Below are 25,700 nucleotides of genomic sequence, written 5' to 3' on the forward strand. Positions count from 1 at the left end.
AGTAAATAAAAACCATAATTATTATTTTTCATATTATTTAATGCTGTAACATGCAAGTTCAAAATGTTTTCACATTACAACTTTGCAAAAAATAGTTTTAAAAACTTATAAAAATCATTTAAATAATATAACCTATAAAAATGAAACGTTTAAATCTAATCAAATCGATAAAAATAAAAATAGAAAATTTAATCATGATTCACATACAACAATTTCCATTTCATACAACAATATTACCTTCACAAAAATTGTTATAGCAGGTGCAAGAATTGTGGCTAATTCAGTTGCTTATCATCTTGTTATTAATGGATGAAACGATATACTCATTCTGGAACAAAATAGGTATAGTTTATTTACATGAAATGAAATAATTAATAAATAAATAATAATATTTTAAAATAATGCTATAGATTTCTTTACTTGTCACATTATATTTATTATCATTATATATTTTATATAATTAAATTAGTGAATAATTTTGTTTTGAAAAATTATTAATATTTTGATTATTTTACTTAAAAATTATTTATTATAATATATACTAATTAAAATATTTTATGTCATAGAATCGGAAGTGGAACTTTTTATTTTGGCTCTGATACATTTGGTTCTTTTAATATCACATAGAAACTTAATTATAATATTAAATTATACCAACAATTACAAGAAATGGGATATGATGTAAGTTTAAAACAATGTGGAAGTATATATTTAGCTCAAACCAAAGATAGAATGATAGCTTTAAAAAGAAGATGACTTATAATAATGCCAGATTTATATTATGTGTATGTATGAAGTAAAATTTAGATACATAAACTTTAAAGTTAAAATTTAAAAACAACTTTTAATTAAAAATGTATAGATTTTAGAAAGAGAACAATTAAAACAATTATATCTATATTTACATATTGAAGATATTGAAGAAGCAATTTGGAAGATGCAATAGCCAATTCTAATATAGTTTGTGATATTTTAGTTAAATTAGCAAAAATTTGAGGAGCAAAATATATTGAAAATTGTCGTATTTAGAAGAAATTTATATTGAAAATAAAACCACAAAAAGTATCAAAACTCAATATGGAATAATATCTTGTGAATACTTTATTAATTGTGCAGGAATGATGATATAAAAGTCAAATTTTAAAAATATAAAATAACTTTAATCTTATTTTTTAAATAAATTCTTTCCTATTTTTAAAATTTAGTGGGTACGCGAATTAGAATTAAAATGCAATCCACCAATTAAAATTTCAACATATCCTGCTAAATATTTTATGCAATTTCTTCTCCTTTTTCTTCTAATATAAATATAGCTTTATTATATATATGAGATTATGATTCATATTCATATGTAAAAGAATGGCAAGGTATTTAACATATTAATATATCTTACAATTATTAATATATTTATACAAATTTATCTTATAATCTTTATAATAAATAATTAGATTTATAAATTTATAGAAGATTTATTAATTTGTTGGATCAAAATCAAAACCTGCATTTGAGAATGGTATTGTATTTATAAAAAATTGAAAAAATCATCTTACAATTGATATTTCACACTGGAAACCATTATGGGATAAAATAGTATATGATTTTTTTAATTTTTAAAAAATGTACAATCAAAAGTATATAACTATCTAGATAATTTTACACCAGATGGTAGATGGATATTAGAAGAAAGTCTAAAAGTAAAAAATTATTTTGTTGCTGTTGGCATGAATGGAAATTTATTGCAAGGTAAAATATAGTAAATTTTTAAACAATTTATAAATTTTTTAGATCTTCTCTATTATTAAAATTCTTTTCTTACTATTTTAGGAGCAGAAGGAATAGTTAAAAAAGTTGCTGAATGTTTAATAAATGGTTCTAATGGAATCTACACAAAAATTATTTCCTTTTAGTATACAATGATTTTTAAATATTTACATAGCAGTAAACAATACTTACAACAAAGAACAAAGGAAATTGTTAAAACAAATTATACAATTTTGTATCCTCATCAATGTGAATATAAATTATAATAAACGCTTGAAAATTGTGTTGTTCATCATTATATTCTGTTCTTGAAGAAAAAGCTGCAATTTTTAATGTCAAAATGATTTATAAATGTCTCTATTTTATCCTCTCTATTTTAATTCAACTTATAAAAATGAGAAATTAATTTTCATATTTCATTTAGTAATGTTTACATTCACAAATAAAAAAATAAATTTCATTAAAAAAAGAGCAAAAGAAAGCAATTATGCTGCTAGGAAGTTTTTATAAATTTTTTGACTTCATGAAAGAAGAATTTTTAGCATGCAAAGAAAGGGTGGGAATAATAGATATAAATTCATTTTCAAAAATCGAAATTAAAGTATATATTTAAATTATGATTATAAAATATATTTATAAAATATATTTCATTATTATAATTGTGTTTTTTTTTAAAGTTTTTTGTCTAGTCATAATGAAATTGTAAAATGTTCAACAATTATGTTCTAATGATACAAATATACCAGTTAGTAATATAGTACATACAGAAATGCAAAATGAAAAAGGAAAATATGAAAATGATTGTATTTTAATAAGACAAGCTGAAAATAGTTATTTTATGGCTTCACCTACATTACAACAAACATGTATTTATCATGATGTTTAAGTAAAAAAATAATGGAAATCAAATAATGAAATTAATAATATAATTTAAATAAAAATATATATATATATATTTAAATTATTTGTTTATTATCATTTATCAGCTGATCAGTAATTCTTAATAATGTAACTTCAAAATATATTGTTATTAATTTAGGATCTAAAGTAACAGGACTGTTTTTAGAATTATCTAATTCTAATATTCATCTTTCCCCCTTTACATATAAAGTAAATATTTTCATTTGTTTCTATTAATTATTTCTATTAATTAACATTAGGTAAATTTATGACATATGTACAAATATTAATTTCATATAATTAACAGAATGTAAATGTAGCCTATGCTTCTGATGCAATGGTAATATTATTTATACATACTAGTGAATCAATTATTATTTATATATGTATATATCATCAGAATATGCACTTCATGTATATTCTAAATTAATGAAAATAAATAAAGATTATGGAGCATGAGATGTAGGTGTACTCACAACATTTTATGATAGAAAGATTTATTCCATTTTGGGTTGAAGAATTGACATCTTTTATTACACCATATGAAGCTGGAAATGGATACAGTATAAAATTAGATGTAAGTACATAGAATTTATTTATATATTTCTATTATTAAAAGACAAAATATTTCAAATTATGATTAATTAACAATTTATTATTACAGAAAGAGTATTTTATTGGCAAATTTGTTTTACAACATCAAAAAAAATAAGGTATATCAAAACGATTAGTATTATTTATTATTAATGAATTAGATATTAATAAGAATATAAGACCATAGTGTTTATTGAAATAATGAATTTGTAGAAATTGTTACATCAGCTGTAAATGTTATATATAATTAAAAATAAAATATATTTGTAATTATTATATTTTTTTTAATTAATAATAATAATTTTTTAATTGATTAATAATCTAATTTTATATGGATATAATTTTGCTATATCTATATATTTTGCTACTGAAAAACATATCTGGCTTGGTTTTATTAATATTTCAACAGACTTTATAATGGAATCCAAAATTCCTTACGAAATTGATATTGCTAGATTTTCTGTTAAATTATACATCCATTACCCATATTAATGCTAAATAATAAATTAAACAAAAAATATATTCCTACATCCATTGTAACATATAAGAGTGAAATTCTTTGATAATAATTTTTTATTTATTTAATTGAAACTTTAATCATTGAATTATGAATTAAAATAAAAATAAATTTTTAAATTTTCAAAGACTATTTTCTTACAAATTTAAATATATCTATATTTGTAAAATTATTCAAATTATATATATTGCATTTTAATGCATCCGTCATTCTTTAAACTATTTTATTTAAATTCTTATTTATATTTATGAAAGCTATTAATATATTAATTCAATATTATAAAAGAAAATATAATTATTTATAATTTTATTTATAATTATTATTTTATAATGTTTTTAGAACATTGCAAAAATTATAATTTTTTGATTTAAAAATATGCAACTATATTTGTTTCATTTATGATTACATTATACAGTATATTACAATATACATTTGAATGAATTTATTTATGACAGATACATTTATACAAGTTTAAAAAGCCATACAACTTATAATGCCAATTTCAAAATATGTTATATATATATATATATACATTAAAATAATATTCAAATATTAAAAAGCAATTATATATCTTATGACTTAATCTTCAGTATACAAAATTTATAATAAATTTGTATTTTTCATTATTAATTACATGTATACAATCTATAGCAATTATAACTATATATGCAAATTATAAATTTATCTGATATAATTAATTTTTTACTGCAACAATAAAGTATATTGATTAGCTTAAATATAAGTATTTGTATTGTTATAACATTTTAAACTTTCTTATAGGAAAATTTTTGTATCTAAAAAGCAAAAAACCTATTGTGAAAACTTAATTATTATTTTAATTAATCATTTTAACAGTGCATAAAAAATACTGTTATTAATATTAGAATAATTGTATGAATCCAAAAAATGTATTGACGTACACTGTTCTGATTTTCAACTGTAGATACTTAATTTTAACTATTAATTTCTTATAAAATTTATTTTTACAAATATTTTAATACCATCTTATGATGCCCATGCTTCTAATTCTTTTAAATCTTCATCTTCTTCAGGTTTAGCTTCTATAAATATAAACAATATTTTAGTTTAAAAATTATTGTAATATATATACATATACATTGAAATTTTTACTTGTGCGAGTCCTAGTTGGGGCAGTTGGAATAGCAGTAGCTGGAACATTTGGTAATTCATCAGTAGGTTCAATACCAAGTAATTCTTTATCTAATTGTTCTTGTTCAAGTTCTTCCAATTCTTTTTCTAATTCTTCTTCATCTACATCTTGTCCAAATGCTACAGGATTAGAAATTGCATCAGAAATTTCTCTTGCTACATCTTGTTGTTCAGCTATATCATCCATCATATCATGTACTTGATCAACATCCCTAAAGAATAATTTTAATAAATACTTTTAATAAAGAAAATTTTAATAAATTATTTATTTAATTTTACATTAATCAATTAATTAACTATTATAAAACTAAATATTAATTCTTACATATGTTGATGAACAGATTTTAATGCATCTGCTGCATTTTTCATTGTAGTAAGTACAGCAGTATTAGTATTCGCACATTCAAGTGCTTCCCTTTGACTTTCAATTGTAGTGAGTGTACCATCAATTTGTTGCAATTGTTTTTCATAACGTTTCTTTCTTTTAAGGGCTTGAATTGCAGCTGTAAAGCATGTTTCTTTATTGTATTCATTCTAATATATCACTAAAGTTAAAATTACTCAGAATAAACAACTTGTAATAATATTATAATTTATAATTCAATATAAATTTTTTAATTTATAAATGAATAAATTTATAAATAAAGTATTTTTTAAAACATTTTAAAACATTAATAATTATAGTATATAATACGCATAAATGAACATTAAATACGGAATAAAGAAACGTCAATGACAAACTATTTTAATCATTGAAAATTGTCAATTATTAATATAAATGATTACTAAATAAAAAAAATTAGTCATAGATACCTCTTTTATTTTTTGTTCCATGTTTCTTAGCAGTTTGAATTTCAATTTCTATTTTATTTTCAAGGAAATCTTGTTTTTTTATCAACATATCCTCCGTTTCTCGTAATTTTTGTATTGCATCGGCTGTTGACAAAGGTGCCGCTTCTTTTTTACCACCGAATACTTTACTAAAGAAACTCATTTTGTAAATAAATCTAATTCAAATTTAAATTATGATCACACTTTTAAAAATATAATAAATATACTTTAAGGAGAATTAAGCACTCTGCATTAATCACATACTACTGCCATATTTCTTTTGGCACTGATATGTATTATGACTCATCGCTAAGTTACTATAAAATTCCTATACATTCAAATTATTAAAAGGAATGTCTAAATTTTTTTAAATTTATAATAATAAATATAAATAAAATATATGAATAAAACTGTAAAAGTAAAAATAATTAAAAAAATTAATTGAATATTATTATATTAATTATTTAAATAATAAATTTAGATTCAAAATTAATTTTTAAAATTTTTATATATATATAAAATCGTGTTTTATTTTTAGGAAAAAGAATATAATAAATTTAAAAAATATTCAAATATTCAAATATATATATATATATATATATTTTCATTTAAATTATCTTAAAAATTATATATATATATATATATATTAAATATTTGAAATATAAAATTTATATTTTTTTTTATATATTATATTATGTATACATCATATTTTTTATTTACTATTTAAAATCATTGTGCAAGAAAATATATATGTACAATATAAGTTTAAGTATATAATTATCGTGATTTTTATATATGAATGCTTGATATATGTACCATTATATTTATATATAAACAAGATAAAATTAGTTATAATCATTTTCGCCAAAATAAAAGTATAAAATTTTGTATGCTATTCTATTATTTTCTTTTATTTATTTAATTTAACTTATATATACTAATTTTTAGCTAACCTTTTCAAATGGAAACTAATTTGAGAAATGTAAGTATTGTAAAAAAAGAATTGAATTGTATTTTATGATGTAAGGAATTTTATTTCATTTTAATATTTTATAAGATTTTTGTTAAAATAATATTTGTACTAAAATAAATAATATATAAAAATAAAAAATGTAAAATTTTTTTAAATTATATTTAAATTGAATATTTATAATTTTTCAAATCAAAATAACTATTAAAAAAATTTATATTATTCCAAAATTATTATTACTTCTTATAATAAAAATTGTTATTTTAAGAACTTTGAAAAATATTTATCTGGTGGAGAAACCACCCAAAGTCAATTAACAGAAGTTTTGTATAGAACACAAACTGAAAATAAAATGCTACCAGGATTTGATCCTAATCGAGATGATGTTGAATATTATCGTATTCAACAGGATATTGATTGTGATGAAGTATATCCAAGAATATATATTGGTGATGCGTAAGTATTATAAATATTATATTTTTCATTTTTATCAAATCTTAATTTGCATTTTTATAGTGTAACAGCAAAAAATAAAAAATATCTTAAAATGTTGGGTATTACACATTTGCTTAATGCTGCTGAAGGAAAAAGATTTGGATTTGTAAACACTAATAAGAATTATTATTCTGATATAACAATAAAATATCTTGGTTTGCCACTTATTGATTTATGCAGTACAGACATTAGCAAATATTTTTTCACTATTGCAGACTTTATTGATGAAGCTATTTCTTCTGGAGGTAATTTTGCAACAATTTAATAAAAGAAAAATATTTTATGATAATATTTAAAATACATTATCTAAATTGAATTTTTCTTTATTATAGGTAAAGTATTTGTTCATTGTATGTTAGGAATTTCACGTAGTGCTACATGTGTGTTAGCATATTTAATGATTAAAAAAGAAATGTTAGCAACAGATGCAATTCGTACAGTCCGCAAAAATCGTTTTATTCAACCAAATAGTGGCTTTCTTAATCAATTAGCAACATTAGATAATCATTTACGAAGACAACGATTACAAATATAGATTTAATGAGGATTATAAAGATATATTTCTATGAGATTTTACAAGATTTATCTGCAGTATACAATGCATAGAAATTTATTAATATATATTGTATATAAATAATTGTATATAAAAATTGAATATAATCAAACTGTTTATCAATACATTATTATCTATTTGTAAATTCTAAAGTTTTATTGTTTGACATTACATATTACACATAAAATTCATTGTAAATTATTTCAAAATTTATATTTTATGCGTAATCCATATTTTAATATTATCATGTAATCTAAATTTTATTTATTTACAAATTTCATTAAAATTATAAAGTTGATTGCGATTACATGTTTGTGATGTAAAATTTTATATATACAATATTACATCGCACCTCTTACCTTCACCTTTTTATTTGATGAATTTGTTTAATAAATTATAAAATTGATAAAATATAATACTGTAAAAACATGTTGATTTCATTATTCTTAGCAATTATTATTAATTTACAACTCGTGGTCGTTTGGATTCTTTAAGAGTAGATGAATGATTTGGGGAACCTATTTCATTTATATTTTCTATATCCTGTGGACCACTACGTTTTCTTGCCTTTGGAGATAATTGTTTTAAACATTCCATATCATTAAATATTACTTGTGCACCTCCTCCACTAGTAGGTATTATATCGCCCTAGCATCATAATATTATATTTTATAATAATATGCTTTTTTTTGGATTCGTTCAAAAAAAAAATACCTTGAATAATTTTGTCTCAAGTTCACCATCCGTATCATGTTCTTGTGCAACAAGACAATATCTGGATACACCATCTGTAATTTCTTTTGGATCTGTAAGTCGTGTAACGCTACGTCTTCTACGCATTAAAGGTTGAAGAACAGTTCCTACAGGAACAAGTGCTCCTGGTCTATGATCAACCCATCTATCAGCGCTTTGTGAACGTCTATATCTTAAATTTGCTGTAGCTGCTTTATCCTGTTAATAAAATATATTTAAAATATATATTCAAAAAAATTACATTTATATAAAATATAAAAAACTAACTCTTCGTGATCGACAATCTGTTCCTTTTGTTTGTATATAATTAGAAGTAGGAGTCGCATAATCTTTGGAAATAGGTACAGAATTAATACCGTTATCATCAACTAAGATTTGTTTTACCAATCTTAATTTATCATCTTTTTCTTTCATTTGATTCTAAACAAAAAAATTTTAAATATAAAATTTTAAATATAAAATATAAATATAAAATTTAAAAGTGAAATTAAGTGAATAATATAATATGTTGATTATATTAATGAATTTATATATTCATTTCTTTTATTTTACCTGTAATTGTTCACGTTGTTGACGTAATTTTATTTCCAATTCCTTATTCATTTTATCAGTTTCTACTTGCATTTTAGTGTTGTATTTTTGTTTTACTCTTTGTTTATCTATTAAACGTTGATTTAATGCCATATTTCTATCTTTCAACTGCAAAATATTGAAATCAAATGTAAAATATAATAAAATATGTAATCATTTATACAAAAAAGAAAAATAAATTCATTAGCTACCTCATGTTGTAAACTACGTATTGTGTCATTTGCATGATTTAATTTTCGAAGCAAACTATCAATTTGTTCTTCAGTTTTACATAAATGACCCTCTAATGCAGAAATCTAAAAGCAAATAAATTTTTTTTTTGTATGCTTCCCATAATCAAAAAAATATTCTTACCTTTTTATTTTGTTGTGAATTAGCTGCTTTTAAAGATGCATTTTCAATCTTTAAATTCATATGATCTTGTTCCATTGTCATTAACATTTTTCTAAGATCATTTTCTGCAAATGCAACCAAACAAAATTTATACATATTTTAAACTTCATTAAAAGATAGATATATTCTTACGTTTTTGCTGTAAGTCAGTACGTAATATATTCCGTTTATTAATGCGTTGTTCCAAAAAATGCATTAAATTAGTAATGATTTGATCATTACGTGGAGAATTAATTTCCAATTCAGGAAATGGACCACCCAAACTGAATTAAAATAAAATTAAGTAAGTAAAAAGAAAAAATAAAAAAAATATATGTATAATGCTTACCTATACACTAAACCAACATCAATTTCTAAATCAGCAGCTTCAAGACGTCCTTCTTTTTGCAATTTACTACGTGCCTCCTTAAACAACTTAATTAATATTTTAAATTAAAAATTTAAATTATACATTATATATTTAAATTATACATTATATAAATTTAATTATATTTCTATTTTTTTATTATTTATCTTACTTTATTTGCCTGTCTTCTTCCAGGTGTAAAACCAAAATCTATTTTTGTAATTGCTGGTCTAGCTACTTGAACTTCTTGTGTCATTTCCGCAAATTTCATTACTTGCTAAAATATGAATAAATTTATTTATTTTGATTTATATATTTATATTTCATATTATTCTTACAATTGTTTCATCATAATCATCTGTTCTTGGATTAACACAGACAATCATTCGAACTTGTCCTTCTCCATCAAAGTAATTTTTAAATAAATGGGTAAGTTTTGAATCTCTATAAGGTACCATTTTATTTGTACTTTGAAGTTGATTCTCTCTTAAAATTTCTAAACACGATCGTAGCGTCATCAAAGAATTATTAATATTCCCTAAATTAAAACAGATAAAAATAATTATAAAAATATATTAAATATTTAAACATATATTAAATATTTAACTGTAAGATTTATATTTAAAATATAATTACCTGCTTCTCTCAATCGTTGTCCCGTATTTTTAGTCCTATTAGTTCTTTCACTACCAGCTAAATCCACTAATGATAACTGAGTAATACATACCACTCGTTTATCCTGTACAACTTGTTCACCTTCGCAATCTAAAGGTGCCTATAAAGAAATCTATTATTATTTGTAAATATTAATTATATAAAAAAAAAATAATTAAAAATTTTACTTGAACAAGACGAATAGTGAAAACACTATGTGATCTACTTGATTCTGCATTAAGTGCAGTATGAGCAACTCTTCGTCTTCGCTGACCACGCTGAAATATTTCAAATGCTTCATCTGAACTTTTTACTTCAATTTCTGTTACAGCATGTACATACATATTCTTATTTCCATCTTCTCTAACTATTTTACTCTGTAATGTTCTAAAAATTATCTTTTAGCATTATAATATTACTTGAAATTAAATATAATAAAATTAAAAATGAATATATATTATTATACTTAGTTCTAATATCTTCATCTTCTAATAAATCATATACACTATTATTATAAATTTCAACATAAGTAACAAATACAGCATAGACATTATCTTGATCTACTTGTATTGTCTCTGTTTCCTCAATGTCATGAATTATTGGATTACTATCACTATCACTTTCTACTTTACGTCTATAAAAAAATTATTTATTAACAAAAATTATTAATAAAAATGTTTACATTAAATATATTAAGTATTAAGTATTATCCATATTTACAATTTGCCCGATTTTCCATTTCTTTGTGACATAAGCCCAGCATGAAGTTCATTTTGTCTATCGAGCATTGCATCAGCTTCATTTTGTATATCAAAACCATTTAACTTATCTGGTTTAAAAATAAATTTTTTTGTCTGGTAATTAGCAATACTATTAAAAATAACATCAAGACAACGTGGCATTATTCCTGCATCTTGAGATTCACCAGTCATAGTATATGTTTTACCACTTCCCGTTACACCATATGTAAATAAAAGGCTATTTCTACCACGAATGACATTTTCAACTAATGGAAGGGCAACTATATTAAAAACATCTTTTTGTGTTGCATCTGGTGTAAATACATGACTAAATGTTGTCTGAATTTCTTTATTGCTAGAATTACGAAAATTTGTTGCTGATTCTGGAGGTGTAATAACCACAGTTGTATCAGATGTAACTTTCATACATGATATATCAGTAGAATATTGCATTGGCCTTAAACGACAATAAACTTGCACTGGATCCTTAGATAATATATTATTGCCCCTTGGACGATTTGTTGGCTTACGAGTTGAACCTGGTGGTTTCACACGTCTAAAATGTTAATATTTTATATATATTTTTAAATTTCATATTACATATTATATATAAGTAATATATATTAAAAAGTTAGATATTGAAAGTTAAAAATTTATAAGATGAAATATAATAATAACAAAATATAATATTAACAATAAACTTTATGTATTTTTGTTATGTATTAAAATCAAAAAAGTAACACTTACACAGACTTCATTTTTCTTTTTATAAATCTATTTTTATTTTGTTAAAATTAATTCTTTGTTTGAAACTTGTATATATTTCTTAATAGATACAACTTCACAAACTCTAAACCGTTACTTTGCAGTAATATTCAAAATTTAAATCTAGTTATAAAATGGAACAAACAGTGTTACCAACATTTATGTAAAAAATATTCTATATACATACATGATTGGTTATTAAAATACTCTTCTTACCAATAAGAAAAAGAAAAAAGGGATTATAATTTTGCATTCTTATTCATATTGAATTATAAGTAAATAACATTGAAATATATTGATTTTCATCAAAATGTATAATATAGAAAAATAATGAACAAAAATTTATTTTTCGTTAGACAATTTATTTTTTATAATTATAAATTTTATAATTATTATATTTAATTTTTTATAATATAAATTTCATATTATTTTTTAGCCTTTTTATCTTTACCAACTTTGGTAACATCATCTGGATTTTCTGCTGCATCTTTTACACGTTTCGCACGAATTCCTACTAATCTAGCATCAGCTCTAGCTTTACGGAGAGTTACATATGCAGAGAATTTTCTTTCTTCTTCAGAAATCACACGTGCTTTAGCTTTAGCTGGTGCTTGGTGTCTTACTGGCATGATTTCTCCTTTAACTTGAGTAGCAAGTTTCATCTCCTCCTCACTAGCATCACCCTTTTTAGGCTTTTATTATAAATAATATTAGTTTAAAATTTGCTTTTTATATATTTTAATTTTATCTTATACTTACTTTCTTTTCATTTAATGGGAAGAGAATCAATTTTGATTTATATTCTTTTAATCTTTGAGCATTTGTTTGCAAAGATTCAACTGATTTGTTACGTCTTCTAGGATCTACTGCAATTCCAATAGTCCTAGCAAATCTTTTATTTAAACCACTTGCTTTTAATTCTTCTAATGTAAAACCTTTACCTGCCCTAACTTTTGTATGATAACGAAATGTTGGACAATGAACAACAGGTCTTAAAAGTTTTACAGGTCTTAAAATTTTAAAAGAATATTAAATTATTAAAATTAATAATATAGTTAAAATATAAATAGAAATATAATTTATATAAAATATTAAAAATATTATATAAAACATTAAAATATTATAAAAAATACTATAAAAAATTTTAAAAATAAAAATAAATTGTTTTTTTATTTACCTTGGTGCGACAGTACGGGCTTTTTTTACACGATTTTGTTTACGACGATATTTTCTGGCAGGTTGATTAAACCATGTTTTCACAAATCTCTGCCAATCTTTATGAAAATGTCCATTAGGAATCATATTATTTCTTTTACCCATGATTAAACTAAAACAAAAATATATTTATTTTCAATAACAATTTTTTTAATTTAAATATTTTAAAATATATTTATTAAATTTAAGAAATATATATTATTAAATTAGAAATATTACTATTATAAAATGTAAACAAAACATTTAATTTCTTTTTTAAATAAAATTTTTATAACTTTAATACTACTTTATAATACTTTTATAATTATGTTATACATTTTTCTATTAAAATAAATATTTTATTTATTATAAATTAAATATATATGAAAAAAAGTTAACCTAATTAATGTCACAAAATTTTTTTATTTATTCAAAAGAAATTACAATTATATTACTTAATTACACTTCAAAACATAAATAATAATGATTTTCTATTATATTACAAAATATTACTTTAAGATGTTACATTTTCAATTAGATTTCAAATTTAAAAGATTACTTACGAACTTGTTTATACAACACACACCGGAAAAGGAATTAATGGTGTCTAACGGAAGTTTTAATTTTCCATATAATAATATTTATCAATTGGAATTTAAACTAAATAATAAAATTATATTATTAAAATATTATTTATTGACAAAAATCAAACTTCAAAATTAAATAGTTTTATTAAAATAATAATAACGTATAATGTAGTTTTTTTAACATAAGTTATACAAATATGGCAACTTTCTAGATAACTACATAAGTTCAATGTTTTAATTTCAGAATTTTTAAATAAATTTAAATAATAATAATAATTTAAAAAAATATTAAAAAATGAAGATTACAAAATCTATATTATGTTATAAGGATTATAAGTTTTTTAAAAATATTATTCGTTATACTTCGACTGGTATAAATAAATTTTCGGTACATGTTTTATTCAAAAAATAAATAAAGTAAAAAATAAAAATTTATATTATTAACATAATTTATGAAATATAATGTATAATATAATTATATATTATATATTATATATTTTACATTTTATTATATATAATTATACATTATATATTACTATTTGTTTATTGCAATAATATATACTGTTATTTATTTTTCTAGAATGTAAAACTCACAGATGTAATAAAAAAAGAAATAGAAATATATTGGAAAGACAAAATTAATTTAAATAAAAATTATGATGATACAAATAATGAAAAAAAAAAATTTTATATTTTATCAATGTTTCCATATTCTTCTGGAATGCTTCATATGGGTCATGTAAGAGTTTATACGATAAGTGATACCATTGCTCGTTTCTATAGAATGAAAGGTTTGATTTAGAAAATGAAATTTTTTAATTTATAAATATTTTATTATCTCTTATTTGATATTCAAAGAATATTATTCTTTTCTTACTTTAGGATATAATGTTCTTCATCCAATTGGTTGGGATGCATTTGGATTACCTGCTGAAAATGCTGCTATTGAAAAACAAATTAATCCAATTGAATGGACATATGACAATATTAAAAACATGAGAAATCAATTAAAATTATTAAATTATTCTTTTGATTGGGATAGAGAAATTACTACTTGTGATCCTGAATATTATAAATTTACACAAGAATTATTTTTAAAACTTTTTGAAAAAGATTTGGTTTATAGAAAGGAATCATTTGTTAATTGGGATCCTATTGATGAAACTGTATTAGCAGAAGAACAAGTTGATGCTAATAATTGCTCTTGGAGATCAGGTGCTAAAATAGAAAAAAGATTATTAAATCAATGGTTTATTAGGACTACATCATTTGCTAAGTAAATATATAAAAACTGAATTAAATCTTTAAAATATATTATAATATAATAAGACTAGAAATAATAAATTATAGTTATATATAATTTAAATTATAATTATTTGTATATGTGATTAGGTCATTGTTTGAAGGTTTAAGTGATCCAAAATTGATAGACTGGAGAGATATTAAAACAATACAAGAAAATTGGATTGGTAAATGTGATGGTATTAGTTTTGAATTACAATTGATAGGAAATATCCTAAATTATCCAAAAACGATAAATGTTTGGACTAATTATCCAGAATTTATTGAATATGCAAAATTTGTTGCAATATCTCCACACAGTTTATTGAATAGACCAGAATACTGTACAGATGTGACAGAAGGAATTAAAATCATGAATGTCAAAGTACTAAATCCATTCAATGGAAATGAATTACCAATATTTGTAACAGATAAAGTAACATTTCCAAATTCTAGAGATACTTATATTGGTATACCCTTTGCTTCAATGGATGATTTTGAATTTTCTAAAATAGTTGGAATTGAATTTCAACAACATTCAATAGAATGTAAAAAATCAGATATATTATCTAAAGCACAAAAATGGAAAATTGGTGGATATCCAGTTAGTTCAAGATTACAGGATTGGTTAATATCTAGACAAAGATATTGGGGTACACCAATACCAATTATTCATTGTTCAAATTGCGGTATTCAACCAGTACCATATAATGAACTTCCTGTACTTTTACCAAGTATAACATTTTCAAATAAAAAGATTATATTACATGAAGCTAAGGATTGGTTAAATACTTCTTGTCCTAAATGTGGAATTCAAGCAATTAGAGAATCAGATACAATGGACACATTTGTAGATAGTTCATGGTATTATTTGAGATATATTGATTCAAAAAATATGAAAGAAATGTTTGCTGTTGATAAAGTAAGAGAAATATTTCCTGTTAATCTATATGTGGGTGGAAAAGAACATGGTATATTTAATTTTTTTATATTTAGATTTTTGTAAATAATATTTAAAATAATAATAATATTAAAAAATCTCAAATTAATGTATAATTTCAGCTGTATTACATTTATATTATGCTAGATTTATAAGTCATTTCTTACATTCAGAAGGACTTTTACCTAGCCAAGAGCCATTTCAACGATTACTTGTTCAGGGTATGGTATTAGGAAAAACGTATCAAGTAAAAAATACAGAAAAATATTTAAAAGCAGATGAAGTAGAAGAAAACAAGGGAGAATATGTAGAAAAAAATACTAAAGAACAAGTAACTGTTTCATGGGAAAAAATGTCTAAATCAAAACATAATGGCATTGATCCTATTAAATTTATAGATAAATATGGAATAGATACAACAAGGCTATTTATATTAGCTGATCAAGCACCAATATCGGATAAGTATTGCAATGATAATAGTAAGTTTGTTTTATAATAAATATTCATTCACATAAATTTTCATTATTATATATTAAATAATATTTATATTTATCTATAAAATATAGCTATGCCAGGAATATTAAATTGGCAAAACCGCTTATGGAAGGTAGTAAAAACTTTTACAAATTATCGTAATGGAGTAAGTTTAAACAATTTTAAGGTAAAACCTACTGATCCTAAATTTATAAACGATGATGCATATATGTTTGACAGCCGAAATTATTTCTTAAAAATTGTAACTTTTAATATAATTAAAACTCAACAATTAAGTATTGCAATATCAAGAATGCAAGGACTTACAAATAGGTATATATTGTATTTTTATGTTATACTAAGAGTTATAATAATTTCAGAAATTTTAATTAATATTAAACTTTTAATTTTTAATGTTAAGTTTCTATAGGGTATCTATGGAATGTATACAAAAAAGTCGCGAATTTGAACGTGCATTAGCAGTTCAAATTATAATGCTTGCACCATTTGCACCGCATTTTGCTTCAGAATTATGGTCGTTATTTTCTGCGGCAAAATATCATCTTATAAATGAGGATGAAATAAAATTAGATAAAGATGTTCTAGACCAAAAATGGCCAGAAATAGATATGAATTATAAAATGAAATTACTTGTCAAGGTAAATTTAAAGTTATTTATATTTTTTTTAATTTAAAGTATTTATATTTTTATTTATATTATATATGAATTTACATTATATTATTTATGATACAATTATATAACAATTATATTTTAGAATTATATTTTAGAAATTGAGAATAATACTCTAAATTTTTTATATAAATATATCAATAATTGTAATATTTTATATTTTATATTTTATTATAATTTTTATATTTTCAGATAAATAATATACTGCATAAAACAATTAAAATACCCAAATGTGAAATAGAAAAATTATCACTTGAGACAGCTCTTAACTTAATAGAGAATGATCCTCTTGTCCAGAAACATTTAAAGAATTGTAAGATTCTTGAATCTAAACTTCTTGTAAAGGAAGTCTGTGATCCAGAAATATTAATTTTGACAAAAAAATATGCAAAAATTGTAACAGCATAATAAGAAGAATATAATTTTTTATTAAATGAACTTTTTATATTAAAGATAAAATGTTAAAATATAGAAAATCTATAAATCTATATTGAAATTAATTATAATATCTTGTTTATTTGTTTATTTATTTATATTATATAATATATATTATATTAATATATATAATATTTTATATAAATTATAATATAATTTATATTATATATATAAATATATATTATTTATTTAAAATGAGTGAAGTTAATATAAATAAATAATATATAAAATAATATAATATAAATAATAAAAAAAATTTATAATGAAAATCAATTTAATAATAAACAATTATTCTTACCCAATATCATATTCTCCCATATATCCATTAGGTGGTATTGTTTCTAAGAATTTAATATAATCATGTGGTAAATGGCTTTCATGTGCACCTTTTATTATTGTTTCTCTATAAAAAAAATTAATTAATAATTACATAATAAATGTTAAATAAATTATAGAATTAAATATAACATACAAATATAATGGTGAAGGTCTTCTGTGTATTGGTAGTAAATGTAATTTTATATGTTCATCTGGATTTTTGCATTGTTGATACACTCTGCATTTTAATATTTTACCAGTAACTGTTTCTATATCAACTACTAATGGAAAGTATAATTTATCTGCAACACCTTCTTGATTGTCTAAAGTACACATATTACATTCATCTAATTCCCAAATTGCTCCCCATACAACATAATCTTTCGTGGGTACAATTGTTGCTGAGCATCCACCCCATCTTTTTGAATGTGTTAAAAAATCTAGTCTGAAATTCTGGTATAATTCAATATTTGCATAAAATATAATAATTTATAATAAAGATACATTATAAAAATACAGACACAAAAAACAATGCCAAATATTAAATATATAAAATATAATAAAATATATTTAGATTGAAATAATAAAATATTATAAAATATCATAAATTAATAACCAAAAATTTTTTCAAACTATTTATATTTACCTTTAAAAAACCAATATCTTTTCGTATTGCAGTTGGATTATTAATATGTATTCTTTTCATTAACATATTGCTTCCATATGCAAAATATAAAAATTTATTAGACATTTTATCAATTCGTTCGTAAAATTTTGTGAAGATTATTGATTGAAACTAACGAATAAATAGGTTAAGATCATTCCTCATTATCAATATTGATTATATCTTCGAAATTTGTAAATAAAATATATTCTAATTAAACAGATTTTATTTAAACAAAAGTTGTCGAAATATAAATTGAAAATAAAAATATATATTCTATTATAACATTATTTAATATTATAATAATTAAAAATATAATTATATATTTTATTATAATTATTTTATAATAATTATATTAAAAATAAATTATTTTTAAGTATTTATAAATAATTTAATATTTATTATGTGAATTATAAATATAAATAAAATAATATATTAATTGAAATTATGTTTATATTTAATTAATTATATATAAAATGTAAATATTAATTTAAAATGATATTATCCAAATTTATAATTTGCATAAACTTCGCGAAACATATCACGACAATTTATTTTAACTTGAAGTTTGGCACATAGTAAAAAAATTCCTGATAATTTTCTATGTAAACTATAAATTTCTTCAGGTGGAGGGCATAATCTATGATCTATTATTGTTGGAACTAATGTCTGAATTCTGCAATCAATATACATGTACATTAATTTTATAAATTTTTATTTTAATAATAAACTAATCTTACCTTTTAGTTACATCTTGTCCACCAAAGTCATAATATTTATAATTTTTATCAAATACTTGTCCCAAAACCATTACTGCATCTACATGAGCTTCTTCCATAAGCTGAAATTAATGTAATATAATAAATAAATAAATATCGATTTAATAATCTATTTTGAACTTGCTAAAAAATATTATATTATACTTTAGATTCATATCCTGTAAGAAATCCCATGTCTCTGGATAAATTTAAAATTTTTTTACGATCGCCTTCACTTGCAGCATAAATTACTTCAATATATTTATCCATAAATGATTTCTCGTAATCTCGACATGCACCAAAATCTAATAATATTAACTAAAAATTATATTAATATTACAAATTAATATTACAAATTTATTAATAATATGCATTAATAATAATGTATTAACTTCTTAATAATATCTTATATACTTGTCTTGTATTAGTATTGTAAAGAAAATTAGACCAATTTGGATCAGTTTGCATATATCGAAAAACAAATAATTCCTTAAGGCACAAATTCATTATTAATTTACAGATATGTTCCTTTGTATCCATATCCATAGTAGTACATTTATCTACTGGAATTCCTTCTACCATTTCAGTTGTAAAAATTTGATTTGTTGATAATTCATCTAAATTAAATAGAAATTAAATTATTACTTCTATATTTATATTATTCATTTTTAATTTAATATTGTTTAATTCATTTACCAATTACAGCTGGAACATAGTAATCTGAATAAGGTTCCATTAATTGTTTATATTTTCTAGTACATTCTGCTTCTCTGATATAATCCACTTCCCATGCAAGTTCACGTTTTGCAACTTCTACCAAATTATCTATAAACATACCTTTTGGAAAAATATTCCAAACCTATAAAAATTTTTTCATTAAATAAAAATTATTTTTTATAATCTAAAATGAAATCAAAATTAAAAGTTTTGATACCTTCATTATGCCTATTAAGTTTTCAACATCACTTTGAATACCCATAGCTACACCAGGATATTGAATTTTAATTGCAACATCCTGTCCATTTAATAAGGTGCCATGATGTACTTGACCTACAATATTTTTTTACATAAAGAATATTTTTTAAAAAATATTTTTATATTATTTAAAAAAAAAAATTTTAATAAAAAAAAAAAAGAAAAATATAATTTTTAATTAAAAAGAAATTAATTACCAATAGAAGCTGCAGCAAATGGTCTATCTTCAAAAGTATTTAATTTATTTCTCCAATCATGTCCAAATTCAGTACTTAATACTTTCTCAACTTGCCATGTTGGCATGAAATCTGCACTTTGTCTAACTCGTTCAAATACTTTTTGTAATTCAGGACTTATAATGGTTTCATCTTGTATACTTAAAATTTGTCCAATTTTTAGAGCAGCACCTATTACATATATAAATATATGTAAAATATATGATCATAAATTGATAAAAAATGAAATAAAAACATTTAGAATATTTACCTCTTACTTTACATAAAGTAGAAACTATTCTTTCTGCATTTGCTTTAGTAAGAAAAAGATTATCAAATGTGTTTCCAAGACTTTGTTTTTTTAATCCAAATGTTCTGCGTGTGTATTCTGCAACAGTTCCAACACCAAGTCCAATTCCTAATGTTCCAAAGCTCATCATTCTTTGTAATCTAGTAGCTGGAACTTTTTGAGCTTTTGCATTAGGTGAAAGCTTTAAAATAAAAATTTATTAATCTAATAAAATATATTATATAATTTAATATAATTATTTAAGTATAATATAAAAATATAAAGGATTTTACAGTTTTTTTTGGTCTAACAGATGGTTTTAATTTAACTTGAGGACTATTTGAAGTTATTTTTGTATTTTCTATTTTAATAACTTCAGCATCAATTTTTGATTCATTTGATTCATCTTGTTTTATGTTTTGACTTTTTATATTTTTTTCATGTTCCAATTCTAATTTCTTTAATATTGCTTTATCTTTTTCAGAAAGTACAATCTTAGGTATTTCATTTTCTAATTTGGAAATGGTTTCAATTTTTTCTTTTACAGTTAAATATTTTTTCACAGGTTTATCCTGTGTATCTTGATTTGTGTAATTATTTTCAGAATTATATTTCATTTTTGAAATATCCATTTCTATTGTTATTTCTTTTGGATCTTTAGCAGGATTATAAATATATAACTTAGTTTTTTTAGTTTTTATAGGTATCTCAACATTTAATGGCAATCCTGTGACTTCTTTAGTTTTTAATTTTATAAATTCTATTATACCTTTTTCAATAACATTTAATCGTTCTATAACTTCTTTAAGTTCTTTTGTTATTTGAAACTATAAATTACAATTAAATTATTATTAATTTATAAAATTAATTTATATTAATAATCACAATACAACAAGTAGTTATTATTTAAAGATATTTATGTTTCATATTTTTATTTATTATATTTATATTTTTTAAGAAGATATATATAAATTCTTTATGATTTCTACTTATTTTTGAAACTTACAGGAACCTTACTTGGTTCTATATTATTTAATGTTTTTAAATTATTTGTCAAACATCTTTCTGCAGTAATTTTTAAAGATGAAGTCTGTATTAAATGTGTAATTGTTTCTTCTTGATATTTAAGCATAGCATCAGCTACTGTTTTAGCTCCTTTAAATATACCAATGACATCAGACATTCGATGTTGAGACATTTCTGTAATGCAATTATGAATTAATTTTTAAATATTACTGATATATAATTTGAATAAATGAAATTATTTTTATTTTGTTCTCATTATGTTTGTCTTTTATTTTTTAATAATCATATAATAGGTTATTTTACACAAAATACTTATAAGGAATTGCAACTTTAAAAAATTACGTACTTGAATATTAACGTATTTTTGTTATATTGCATGTGTTTAAAATAAATACAGACCTTGAAACTTACAAATAGGGTTATATTAGTATTATTTCAATAGGGTCATATGTTAGTATTATTTTGTTACTTATAGATATATTTTATATTAATTAAATGTGATTTTTACATAAAAATAATTTTGTTATGCAATAATCGATTTTTTATTTAATATAAATTTTATGACTTTATGATAATTAATTTTTGTGTAATATAATATTTGAACATGGCATAAACATGGATATATATGGATATGTGGAATATGTATATAATATCAAATATATAATATCTAAAGACAATATATAAAAATGATACAATTTTCTTACTTTGAATTTCATGCTTAAAATCAGAATTGTTTTATACTATTTATTATTTACTTTAACTTGTAAAATGTTATTTAATTATATTGTGGTTAAGGTTATAAAAATTCTGTATTTTTATAATAATCTTTTCTAAAATTTATTTAGAAAATATTATTATTATTATTTTATTATATCATATTTTTTATTAATGTTATTAAATTATTTGTTAACAATAGTTTATTAATTATTAATTAAAAAATAAATTCTACAATTTATTAAAAATATTTGTTTAATATATTTATTATAATAAAAATATATTTACTTACCTATTTATATATATAAATATAAATATATATATGTTTATAAAGTAACATTAGAATATATATATATATATATATATATTATTGGAAAAATTATAATTTCAACTAAAATATTATTTATTATTTTTAATAGCATTACTGCTTTAATAATTTTTATAAACAAAAACTGCATTTAATCTCATTATTTTTTTCAATATCTATATTTATCCATGCCTTATAAGCTCTACAATTTTATTTATATACACATTTATATACTTTTCTCATTGTACTTTTATATAATTAGAAAAACAAAATTTACTTTACAACAAATTATAAACACTTTGAGATGATTTGCAATAAGCTTTTAATAAGTTAAATCTAAACATTTTCTACAAAATTATCATTGATTATAAATTTATTTTGTTTATATATCCTGAGGTAATCTCAATTAATTAAACTAATACACAAAATTATTATAAGTATATAAATAGCAATATTTATAAAAAAATGATATTTATCTTAAGTATATTTGATATATATATCTATATGTACTTATTATATATAGTATACAATATTCATATATATATATATATATATATATATATATATATATGTGTATCTATATATATATGTATATATATACATATATATATATATATAAAATATACTTGAAAAATTTGTAAAATTTTTTCAAATTGTTTTTCTAAAAATGTTATTTTTAGAATTCTTAATGAAGTTTTCTTTAATATTCTTCAATATTCACTAAATATACATGTAAAAAGAGACTACCTCATTAGGTTTGATGATTTTGTTTTGAAAGCATATATAGAAAGAAAAAAAAATTAACTTTACAATAAAATTGAATAAATTTGTTAAAATTAAATAACATTTGGTTGATCTGGAATAAGTGAAGCAAAAAATGTACTGAAAAATGTCCATGTAAAAGCAAGTGCACCAGGTCTTTCTTCTTCATGTTCTTCATTTGCATTTGTTCTTGCTTCTGCTTGCACAGTTGGTACTTGACCATTTTGTTGCTGTGGTACAGGTTCAGGACCTATTGCTTCATTCTGTAACATTTGATTATTATTATCTACCCGATCTCCTCTACCATTATTATTTTCAGGTAAAAGAATAGGTTGAACTCGAAAGAAACCACCCTGAAATCTAAAAAACATTCATTCAATTATGTTATATTTATATATAAAATATAGAAGTATTATAGATATGAACTTACAGATACATTGCAAAGCCAAGAAATGTAACAATAAGAAATCTTAGAGGGGATGAATAAAAATATACCATACTAAAAAAAACAATAATTCTGGATAGCATATAAAAAACATCTAGCCAATCTCTATTAAATGCACCATCTTCTCCAGCACCATTATTTCCTGCATTAACATCAATTTCTTGAACAGCAGGTTGTTGTTGTTCATCACCTACATTATTATTATTATTATTGTTGTTGTTGTTGTTATTGTTGTTATTACTACTATTATTATTTGTATTATTTGTATATGAATTTTGAACACCATCATTTGTATTAATATTCATTTGCTGAACATATGGAATGCTAGTTTGTAATTGTATTCCTTGTGCTGCTATTCTATAAAAAAAAATTTTCTTTTATTATAATTACTTAAAATTTTTATATATTGTATAATATATGCACTTACAATTGCATATATTGTGTAAAATAATGTGTATATGCTTGTTGCATCCAAGCCATTTGTTGACTATTTCGTGGATCAAAATATTGTTGTGTAGAATATAATTGTGCTGGAGTATGTTGCATAGCAATATTATTAATATGTTGACTTTGATTTTGAATACTATTTGTATTATTTAATCTGGTATGTTCTACTATACTTCTTGCACTAGAAATATTTGTGTTTTCTATAATTTGATCAGTTATTTTATTTGTAGATATTTTTTGCGAAGCACAGACTAAATGAACTATATAAGCTTGATCTTCTTGTCCATTACAATGCCTTAATACATCTTTTAAACACATAGAATCATTTAATAATTGTCCTGAATATATGAGTTTCTGGGATGCTCGTTCCTAAGCAAAATAATTTAATAAAATATAAATATTTATTATAATATTGATTATCTAAAATATAAAATTTTCAATTATTTAATGCAAAGAAAAAAATTACTAGAAAAAAAAAATTTATAATTAAATTATATATTCTTTTTATGATAATAATATTTTTAAAAAATATTATAAGTAAAAAAGTTTATAACTTTTTCTTTTATATAATAGTGCTAATAATATGTTGCTTTTAAAAATTAAAAAATTAACTTTCACAAAATTTCACATAACTGAATCACTAGTAAGTGAAATAAAACTCACTGGTTTACTAGGATAAACATCGGTTAAATGATCTTTTAATTGGCCAACAGTCCATCCAATGTCACAATTTACGATTTGATCTTTAATCTGCTGATTCGGTGCTTTTATTATCACTTTGACAGCAATTCCTTCCATTATTTGTAATGTCCGTTTTTATGTTTTTTATGATCAGCTGTTCTTACTGTCAATCACTTAGATGGGATTAATTAACAATGCTACCGAGGCAGATTAATATATTTGCGTTTGTGAGATTTTATACACTTGCATGTATATGCAATATAATATTGTCTTCTTTATCAAAGTAATTTGCTAATTTACATAAAACTTTTTTGAAAGATAAGAATTACAATAGATTCATAGCTAATATAATATAACTTCATAATGCGAACGGATATTTAATCGTAGATATATTTTTATGAGTCACTAAATGAAATCACTTATGTGACGATTTATCATTCGTAGATTACAATTATTTATTCTTT

At 21.3% G+C, this 25,700-nt stretch overlaps 8 protein-coding genes and 1 pseudogene across 17 annotated transcripts; 3 read left to right on the top strand and 6 right to left on the bottom strand.

The window, feature by feature from the left end:
- Positions 1 to 18: 18 nt before the first annotated feature.
- LOC411857 (charged multivesicular body protein 4b) lies at positions 19 to 6,073 on the bottom strand. 2 transcript variants are annotated; one of them, XR_409589.3, is made up of 6 exons: positions 5,756 to 5,936; positions 5,268 to 5,445; positions 4,904 to 5,154; positions 4,774 to 4,833; positions 3,138 to 3,209; positions 19 to 328 (listed from the first exon to the last, which is right to left on the bottom strand). XR_409589.3 is itself a non-coding variant. In XM_395324.7 (4 exons), the coding sequence occupies exons 1-4, from the start codon at positions 5,934 to 5,936 to the stop codon at positions 4,778 to 4,780; spliced, it is 666 nt and encodes a 221-aa protein (XP_395324.2). In that variant the 5' UTR covers positions 5,937 to 6,073; the 3' UTR covers positions 4,720 to 4,777. The 2 variants fall into 2 exon arrangements, 1 of the variants encoding a protein (XP_395324.2); XM_395324.7 differs by lacking the exons at positions 19 to 328; positions 3,138 to 3,209 and having other exon boundaries at positions 4,720 to 4,833; positions 5,756 to 6,073.
- Positions 41 to 3,916, top strand: LOC107965471 (annotated as a pseudogene).
- A 516-nt stretch (positions 6,074 to 6,589) lies between the features above and the next one.
- On the top strand, positions 6,590 to 8,220 carry LOC552492 (dual specificity protein phosphatase 3). 2 transcript variants are annotated; one of them, XM_006563001.3, is made up of 5 exons: positions 6,590 to 6,648; positions 6,722 to 6,755; positions 7,012 to 7,199; positions 7,260 to 7,483; positions 7,571 to 8,220. In XM_006563001.3, the coding sequence occupies exons 2-5, from the start codon at positions 6,735 to 6,737 to the stop codon at positions 7,771 to 7,773; spliced, it is 636 nt and encodes a 211-aa protein (XP_006563064.1). In that variant the 5' UTR covers positions 6,590 to 6,648; positions 6,722 to 6,734; the 3' UTR covers positions 7,774 to 8,220. The 2 variants fall into 2 exon arrangements, with proteins under 2 accessions (XP_006563064.1, XP_624869.1); XM_624866.6 differs by having other exon boundaries at positions 6,615 to 6,755.
- On the bottom strand, positions 7,951 to 12,152 carry LOC552508 (kinesin 6A). Of its 2 annotated transcripts, XM_006563002.3 has the most exons (16): positions 12,016 to 12,141; positions 11,697 to 11,824; positions 11,249 to 11,623; positions 10,995 to 11,162; positions 10,717 to 10,915; positions 10,511 to 10,649; positions 10,213 to 10,412; positions 10,047 to 10,151; positions 9,857 to 9,942; positions 9,661 to 9,791; positions 9,490 to 9,593; positions 9,327 to 9,431; positions 9,097 to 9,243; positions 8,812 to 8,964; positions 8,506 to 8,742; positions 7,951 to 8,439 (listed from the first exon to the last, which is right to left on the bottom strand). In XM_006563002.3, the coding sequence occupies exons 3-16, from the start codon at positions 11,458 to 11,460 to the stop codon at positions 8,251 to 8,253; spliced, it is 2,175 nt and encodes a 724-aa protein (XP_006563065.1). In that variant the 5' UTR covers positions 11,461 to 11,623; positions 11,697 to 11,824; positions 12,016 to 12,141; the 3' UTR covers positions 7,951 to 8,250. The 2 variants fall into 2 exon arrangements, with proteins under 2 accessions (XP_006563065.1, XP_624886.3); XM_624883.6 differs by having other exon boundaries at positions 11,249 to 11,824; positions 12,016 to 12,152.
- A 222-nt stretch (positions 12,153 to 12,374) lies between these two features.
- Positions 12,375 to 13,945, bottom strand: LOC552517 (60S ribosomal protein L13). The gene is made up of 4 exons (XM_624893.6): positions 13,791 to 13,945; positions 13,211 to 13,360; positions 12,793 to 13,042; positions 12,375 to 12,725 (listed from the first exon to the last, which is right to left on the bottom strand). The coding sequence occupies exons 2-4, from the start codon at positions 13,351 to 13,353 to the stop codon at positions 12,459 to 12,461; spliced, it is 660 nt and encodes a 219-aa protein (XP_624896.1). The 5' UTR covers positions 13,354 to 13,360; positions 13,791 to 13,945; the 3' UTR covers positions 12,375 to 12,458.
- Positions 13,946 to 14,399: 454 nt separating this feature from the next.
- LOC552532 (probable leucine--tRNA ligase, mitochondrial) lies at positions 14,400 to 17,634 on the top strand. Of its 2 annotated transcripts, none has more exons than XM_016916348.2 (7): positions 14,400 to 14,605; positions 14,697 to 15,090; positions 15,207 to 16,066; positions 16,158 to 16,514; positions 16,602 to 16,842; positions 16,931 to 17,168; positions 17,393 to 17,634. In XM_016916348.2, exons 1-7 carry the CDS (start codon positions 14,515 to 14,517, stop codon positions 17,606 to 17,608), a joined length of 2,397 nt encoding a protein of 798 aa, XP_016771837.1. In that variant the 5' UTR covers positions 14,400 to 14,514; the 3' UTR covers positions 17,609 to 17,634. The 2 variants fall into 2 exon arrangements, with proteins under 2 accessions (XP_016771837.1, XP_006563063.1); XM_006563000.3 differs by having other exon boundaries at positions 16,940 to 17,168.
- LOC725055 (gamma-glutamylcyclotransferase) lies at positions 17,409 to 18,790 on the bottom strand. Its single transcript, XM_006563086.3, has 4 exons — positions 18,600 to 18,790; positions 18,108 to 18,406; positions 17,934 to 18,038; positions 17,409 to 17,550 (listed from the first exon to the last, which is right to left on the bottom strand). Exons 1-4 carry the CDS (start codon positions 18,702 to 18,704, stop codon positions 17,529 to 17,531), a joined length of 531 nt encoding a protein of 176 aa, XP_006563149.2. The 5' UTR covers positions 18,705 to 18,790; the 3' UTR covers positions 17,409 to 17,528.
- Positions 18,791 to 18,985: 195 nt separating this feature from the next.
- On the bottom strand, positions 18,986 to 22,673 carry LOC552569 (atypical kinase COQ8B, mitochondrial). 6 transcript variants are annotated; one of them, XM_006562998.3, is made up of 11 exons: positions 22,585 to 22,673; positions 21,861 to 22,054; positions 21,148 to 21,681; positions 20,837 to 21,056; positions 20,548 to 20,757; positions 20,310 to 20,425; positions 20,072 to 20,234; positions 19,790 to 19,992; positions 19,541 to 19,693; positions 19,358 to 19,458; positions 18,986 to 19,293 (listed from the first exon to the last, which is right to left on the bottom strand). In XM_006562998.3, exons 2-11 carry the CDS (start codon positions 22,050 to 22,052, stop codon positions 19,119 to 19,121), a joined length of 2,067 nt encoding a protein of 688 aa, XP_006563061.1. In that variant the 5' UTR covers positions 22,053 to 22,054; positions 22,585 to 22,673; the 3' UTR covers positions 18,986 to 19,118. The 6 variants fall into 6 exon arrangements, 5 of the variants coding, with proteins under 5 accessions (XP_006563061.1, XP_006563059.1, XP_624948.3 ...); XM_006562996.3 differs by lacking the exon at positions 22,585 to 22,673 and adding an exon at positions 22,280 to 22,413; XM_624945.6 differs by lacking the exon at positions 22,585 to 22,673 and adding an exon at positions 22,227 to 22,345.
- Positions 22,674 to 23,586: 913 nt separating this feature from the next.
- On the bottom strand, positions 23,587 to 25,647 carry LOC102653879 (homocysteine-responsive endoplasmic reticulum-resident ubiquitin-like domain member 2 protein). The gene is made up of 4 exons (XM_016916414.2): positions 25,219 to 25,647; positions 24,536 to 24,924; positions 24,094 to 24,465; positions 23,587 to 24,023 (listed from the first exon to the last, which is right to left on the bottom strand). Exons 1-4 carry the CDS (start codon positions 25,351 to 25,353, stop codon positions 23,738 to 23,740), a joined length of 1,182 nt encoding a protein of 393 aa, XP_016771903.2. The 5' UTR covers positions 25,354 to 25,647; the 3' UTR covers positions 23,587 to 23,737.
- Between the last annotated feature and the right edge of the window lie 53 nt (positions 25,648 to 25,700).

This window comes from Apis mellifera, linkage group LG14, assembly GCF_003254395.2.
Source record: "Apis mellifera strain DH4 linkage group LG14, Amel_HAv3.1, whole genome shotgun sequence".
In the NCBI taxonomy this organism is placed as follows: Eukaryota; Metazoa; Arthropoda; class Insecta; order Hymenoptera; family Apidae; genus Apis; species Apis mellifera.

What these genes read in the sequence shown, in the direction of transcription:
- LOC552532 (XM_016916348.2), top strand. Translation starts at nt 14,515, where the DNA reads ATGTTTCCATATTCTTCTGGAATGCTTCATATGGGTCATGTAAGAGTT. An exon ending in TAAGTATTGCAATGATAATA is followed by an intron (nt 16,515 to 16,601) that starts GTAAGTTTGTTT and finishes TATAAAATATAG; the next exon opens with CTATGCCAGGAATATTAAAT. An exon ending in AAATGAAATTACTTGTCAAG is followed by an intron (nt 17,169 to 17,392) that starts GTAAATTTAAAG and finishes TTATATTTTCAG; the next exon opens with ATAAATAATATACTGCATAA.
- LOC552569 (XM_006562998.3), bottom strand. Translation starts at nt 22,052, where the DNA reads ATGTCTCAACATCGAATGTCTGATGTCATTGGTATATTTAAAGGAGCT. An exon ending in ATTTGCTGCAGCTTCTATTG is followed by an intron (nt 20,426 to 20,547) that starts GTAATTAATTTC and finishes AAAATATTGTAG; the next exon opens with GTCAAGTACATCATGGCACC. An exon ending in ACTTAATAGGCATAATGAAG is followed by an intron (nt 20,235 to 20,309) that starts GTATCAAAACTT and finishes AAATTTTTATAG; the next exon opens with GTTTGGAATATTTTTCCAAA.
- LOC552508 (XM_624883.6), bottom strand. An exon ending in GAAGAAGACAGGCAAATAAA is followed by an intron (nt 9,943 to 10,046) that starts GTAAGATAAATA and finishes ATATTAATTAAG; the next exon opens with TTGTTTAAGGAGGCACGTAG. An exon ending in ATTCACAACAAAATAAAAAG is followed by an intron (nt 9,432 to 9,489) that starts GTAAGAATATTT and finishes ATTTGCTTTTAG; the next exon opens with ATTTCTGCATTAGAGGGTCA.
- LOC552517 (XM_624893.6), bottom strand. Translation starts at nt 13,353, where the DNA reads ATGGGTAAAAGAAATAATATGATTCCTAATGGACATTTTCATAAAGAT. An exon ending in GCCCGTACTGTCGCACCAAG is followed by an intron (nt 13,043 to 13,210) that starts GTAAATAAAAAA and finishes TAAAATTTTAAG; the next exon opens with ACCTGTAAAACTTTTAAGAC. An exon ending in TCCCATTAAATGAAAAGAAA is followed by an intron (nt 12,726 to 12,792) that starts GTAAGTATAAGA and finishes TTATAATAAAAG; the next exon opens with CCTAAAAAGGGTGATGCTAG.
- LOC411857 (XM_395324.7), bottom strand. Translation starts at nt 5,936, where the DNA reads ATGAGTTTCTTTAGTAAAGTATTCGGTGGTAAAAAAGAAGCGGCACCT. An exon ending in TGGAACAAAAAATAAAAGAG is followed by an intron (nt 5,446 to 5,755) that starts GTATCTATGACT and finishes CATGCTTTACAG; the next exon opens with CTGCAATTCAAGCCCTTAAA. An exon ending in AAATCTGTTCATCAACATAT is followed by an intron (nt 5,155 to 5,267) that starts GTAAGAATTAAT and finishes ATTATTCTTTAG; the next exon opens with GGATGTTGATCAAGTACATG.
- LOC102653879 (XM_016916414.2), bottom strand. Translation starts at nt 25,353, where the DNA reads ATGGAAGGAATTGCTGTCAAAGTGATAATAAAAGCACCGAATCAGCAG. An exon ending in ATGTTTATCCTAGTAAACCA is followed by an intron (nt 24,925 to 25,218) that starts GTGAGTTTTATT and finishes TATTTTGCTTAG; the next exon opens with GAACGAGCATCCCAGAAACT. An exon ending in TTTACACAATATATGCAATT is followed by an intron (nt 24,466 to 24,535) that starts GTAAGTGCATAT and finishes TTTTTTTTATAG; the next exon opens with AATAGCAGCACAAGGAATAC.
- LOC552492 (XM_006563001.3), top strand. Translation starts at nt 6,735, where the DNA reads ATGGAAACTAATTTGAGAAAT. An exon ending in TGGAAACTAATTTGAGAAAT is followed by an intron (nt 6,756 to 7,011) that starts GTAAGTATTGTA and finishes TGTTATTTTAAG; the next exon opens with AACTTTGAAAAATATTTATC. An exon ending in TGAAGCTATTTCTTCTGGAG is followed by an intron (nt 7,484 to 7,570) that starts GTAATTTTGCAA and finishes TCTTTATTATAG; the next exon opens with GTAAAGTATTTGTTCATTGT.
- LOC725055 (XM_006563086.3), bottom strand. Translation starts at nt 18,704, where the DNA reads ATGTCTAATAAATTTTTATATTTTGCATATGGAAGCAATATGTTAATG. An exon ending in AAGATATTGGTTTTTTAAAG is followed by an intron (nt 18,407 to 18,599) that starts GTAAATATAAAT and finishes GAATTATACCAG; the next exon opens with AATTTCAGACTAGATTTTTT. An exon ending in ATGGGAGAATATGATATTGG is followed by an intron (nt 17,551 to 17,933) that starts GTAAGAATAATT and finishes TCTGGATCACAG; the next exon opens with ACTTCCTTTACAAGAAGTTT.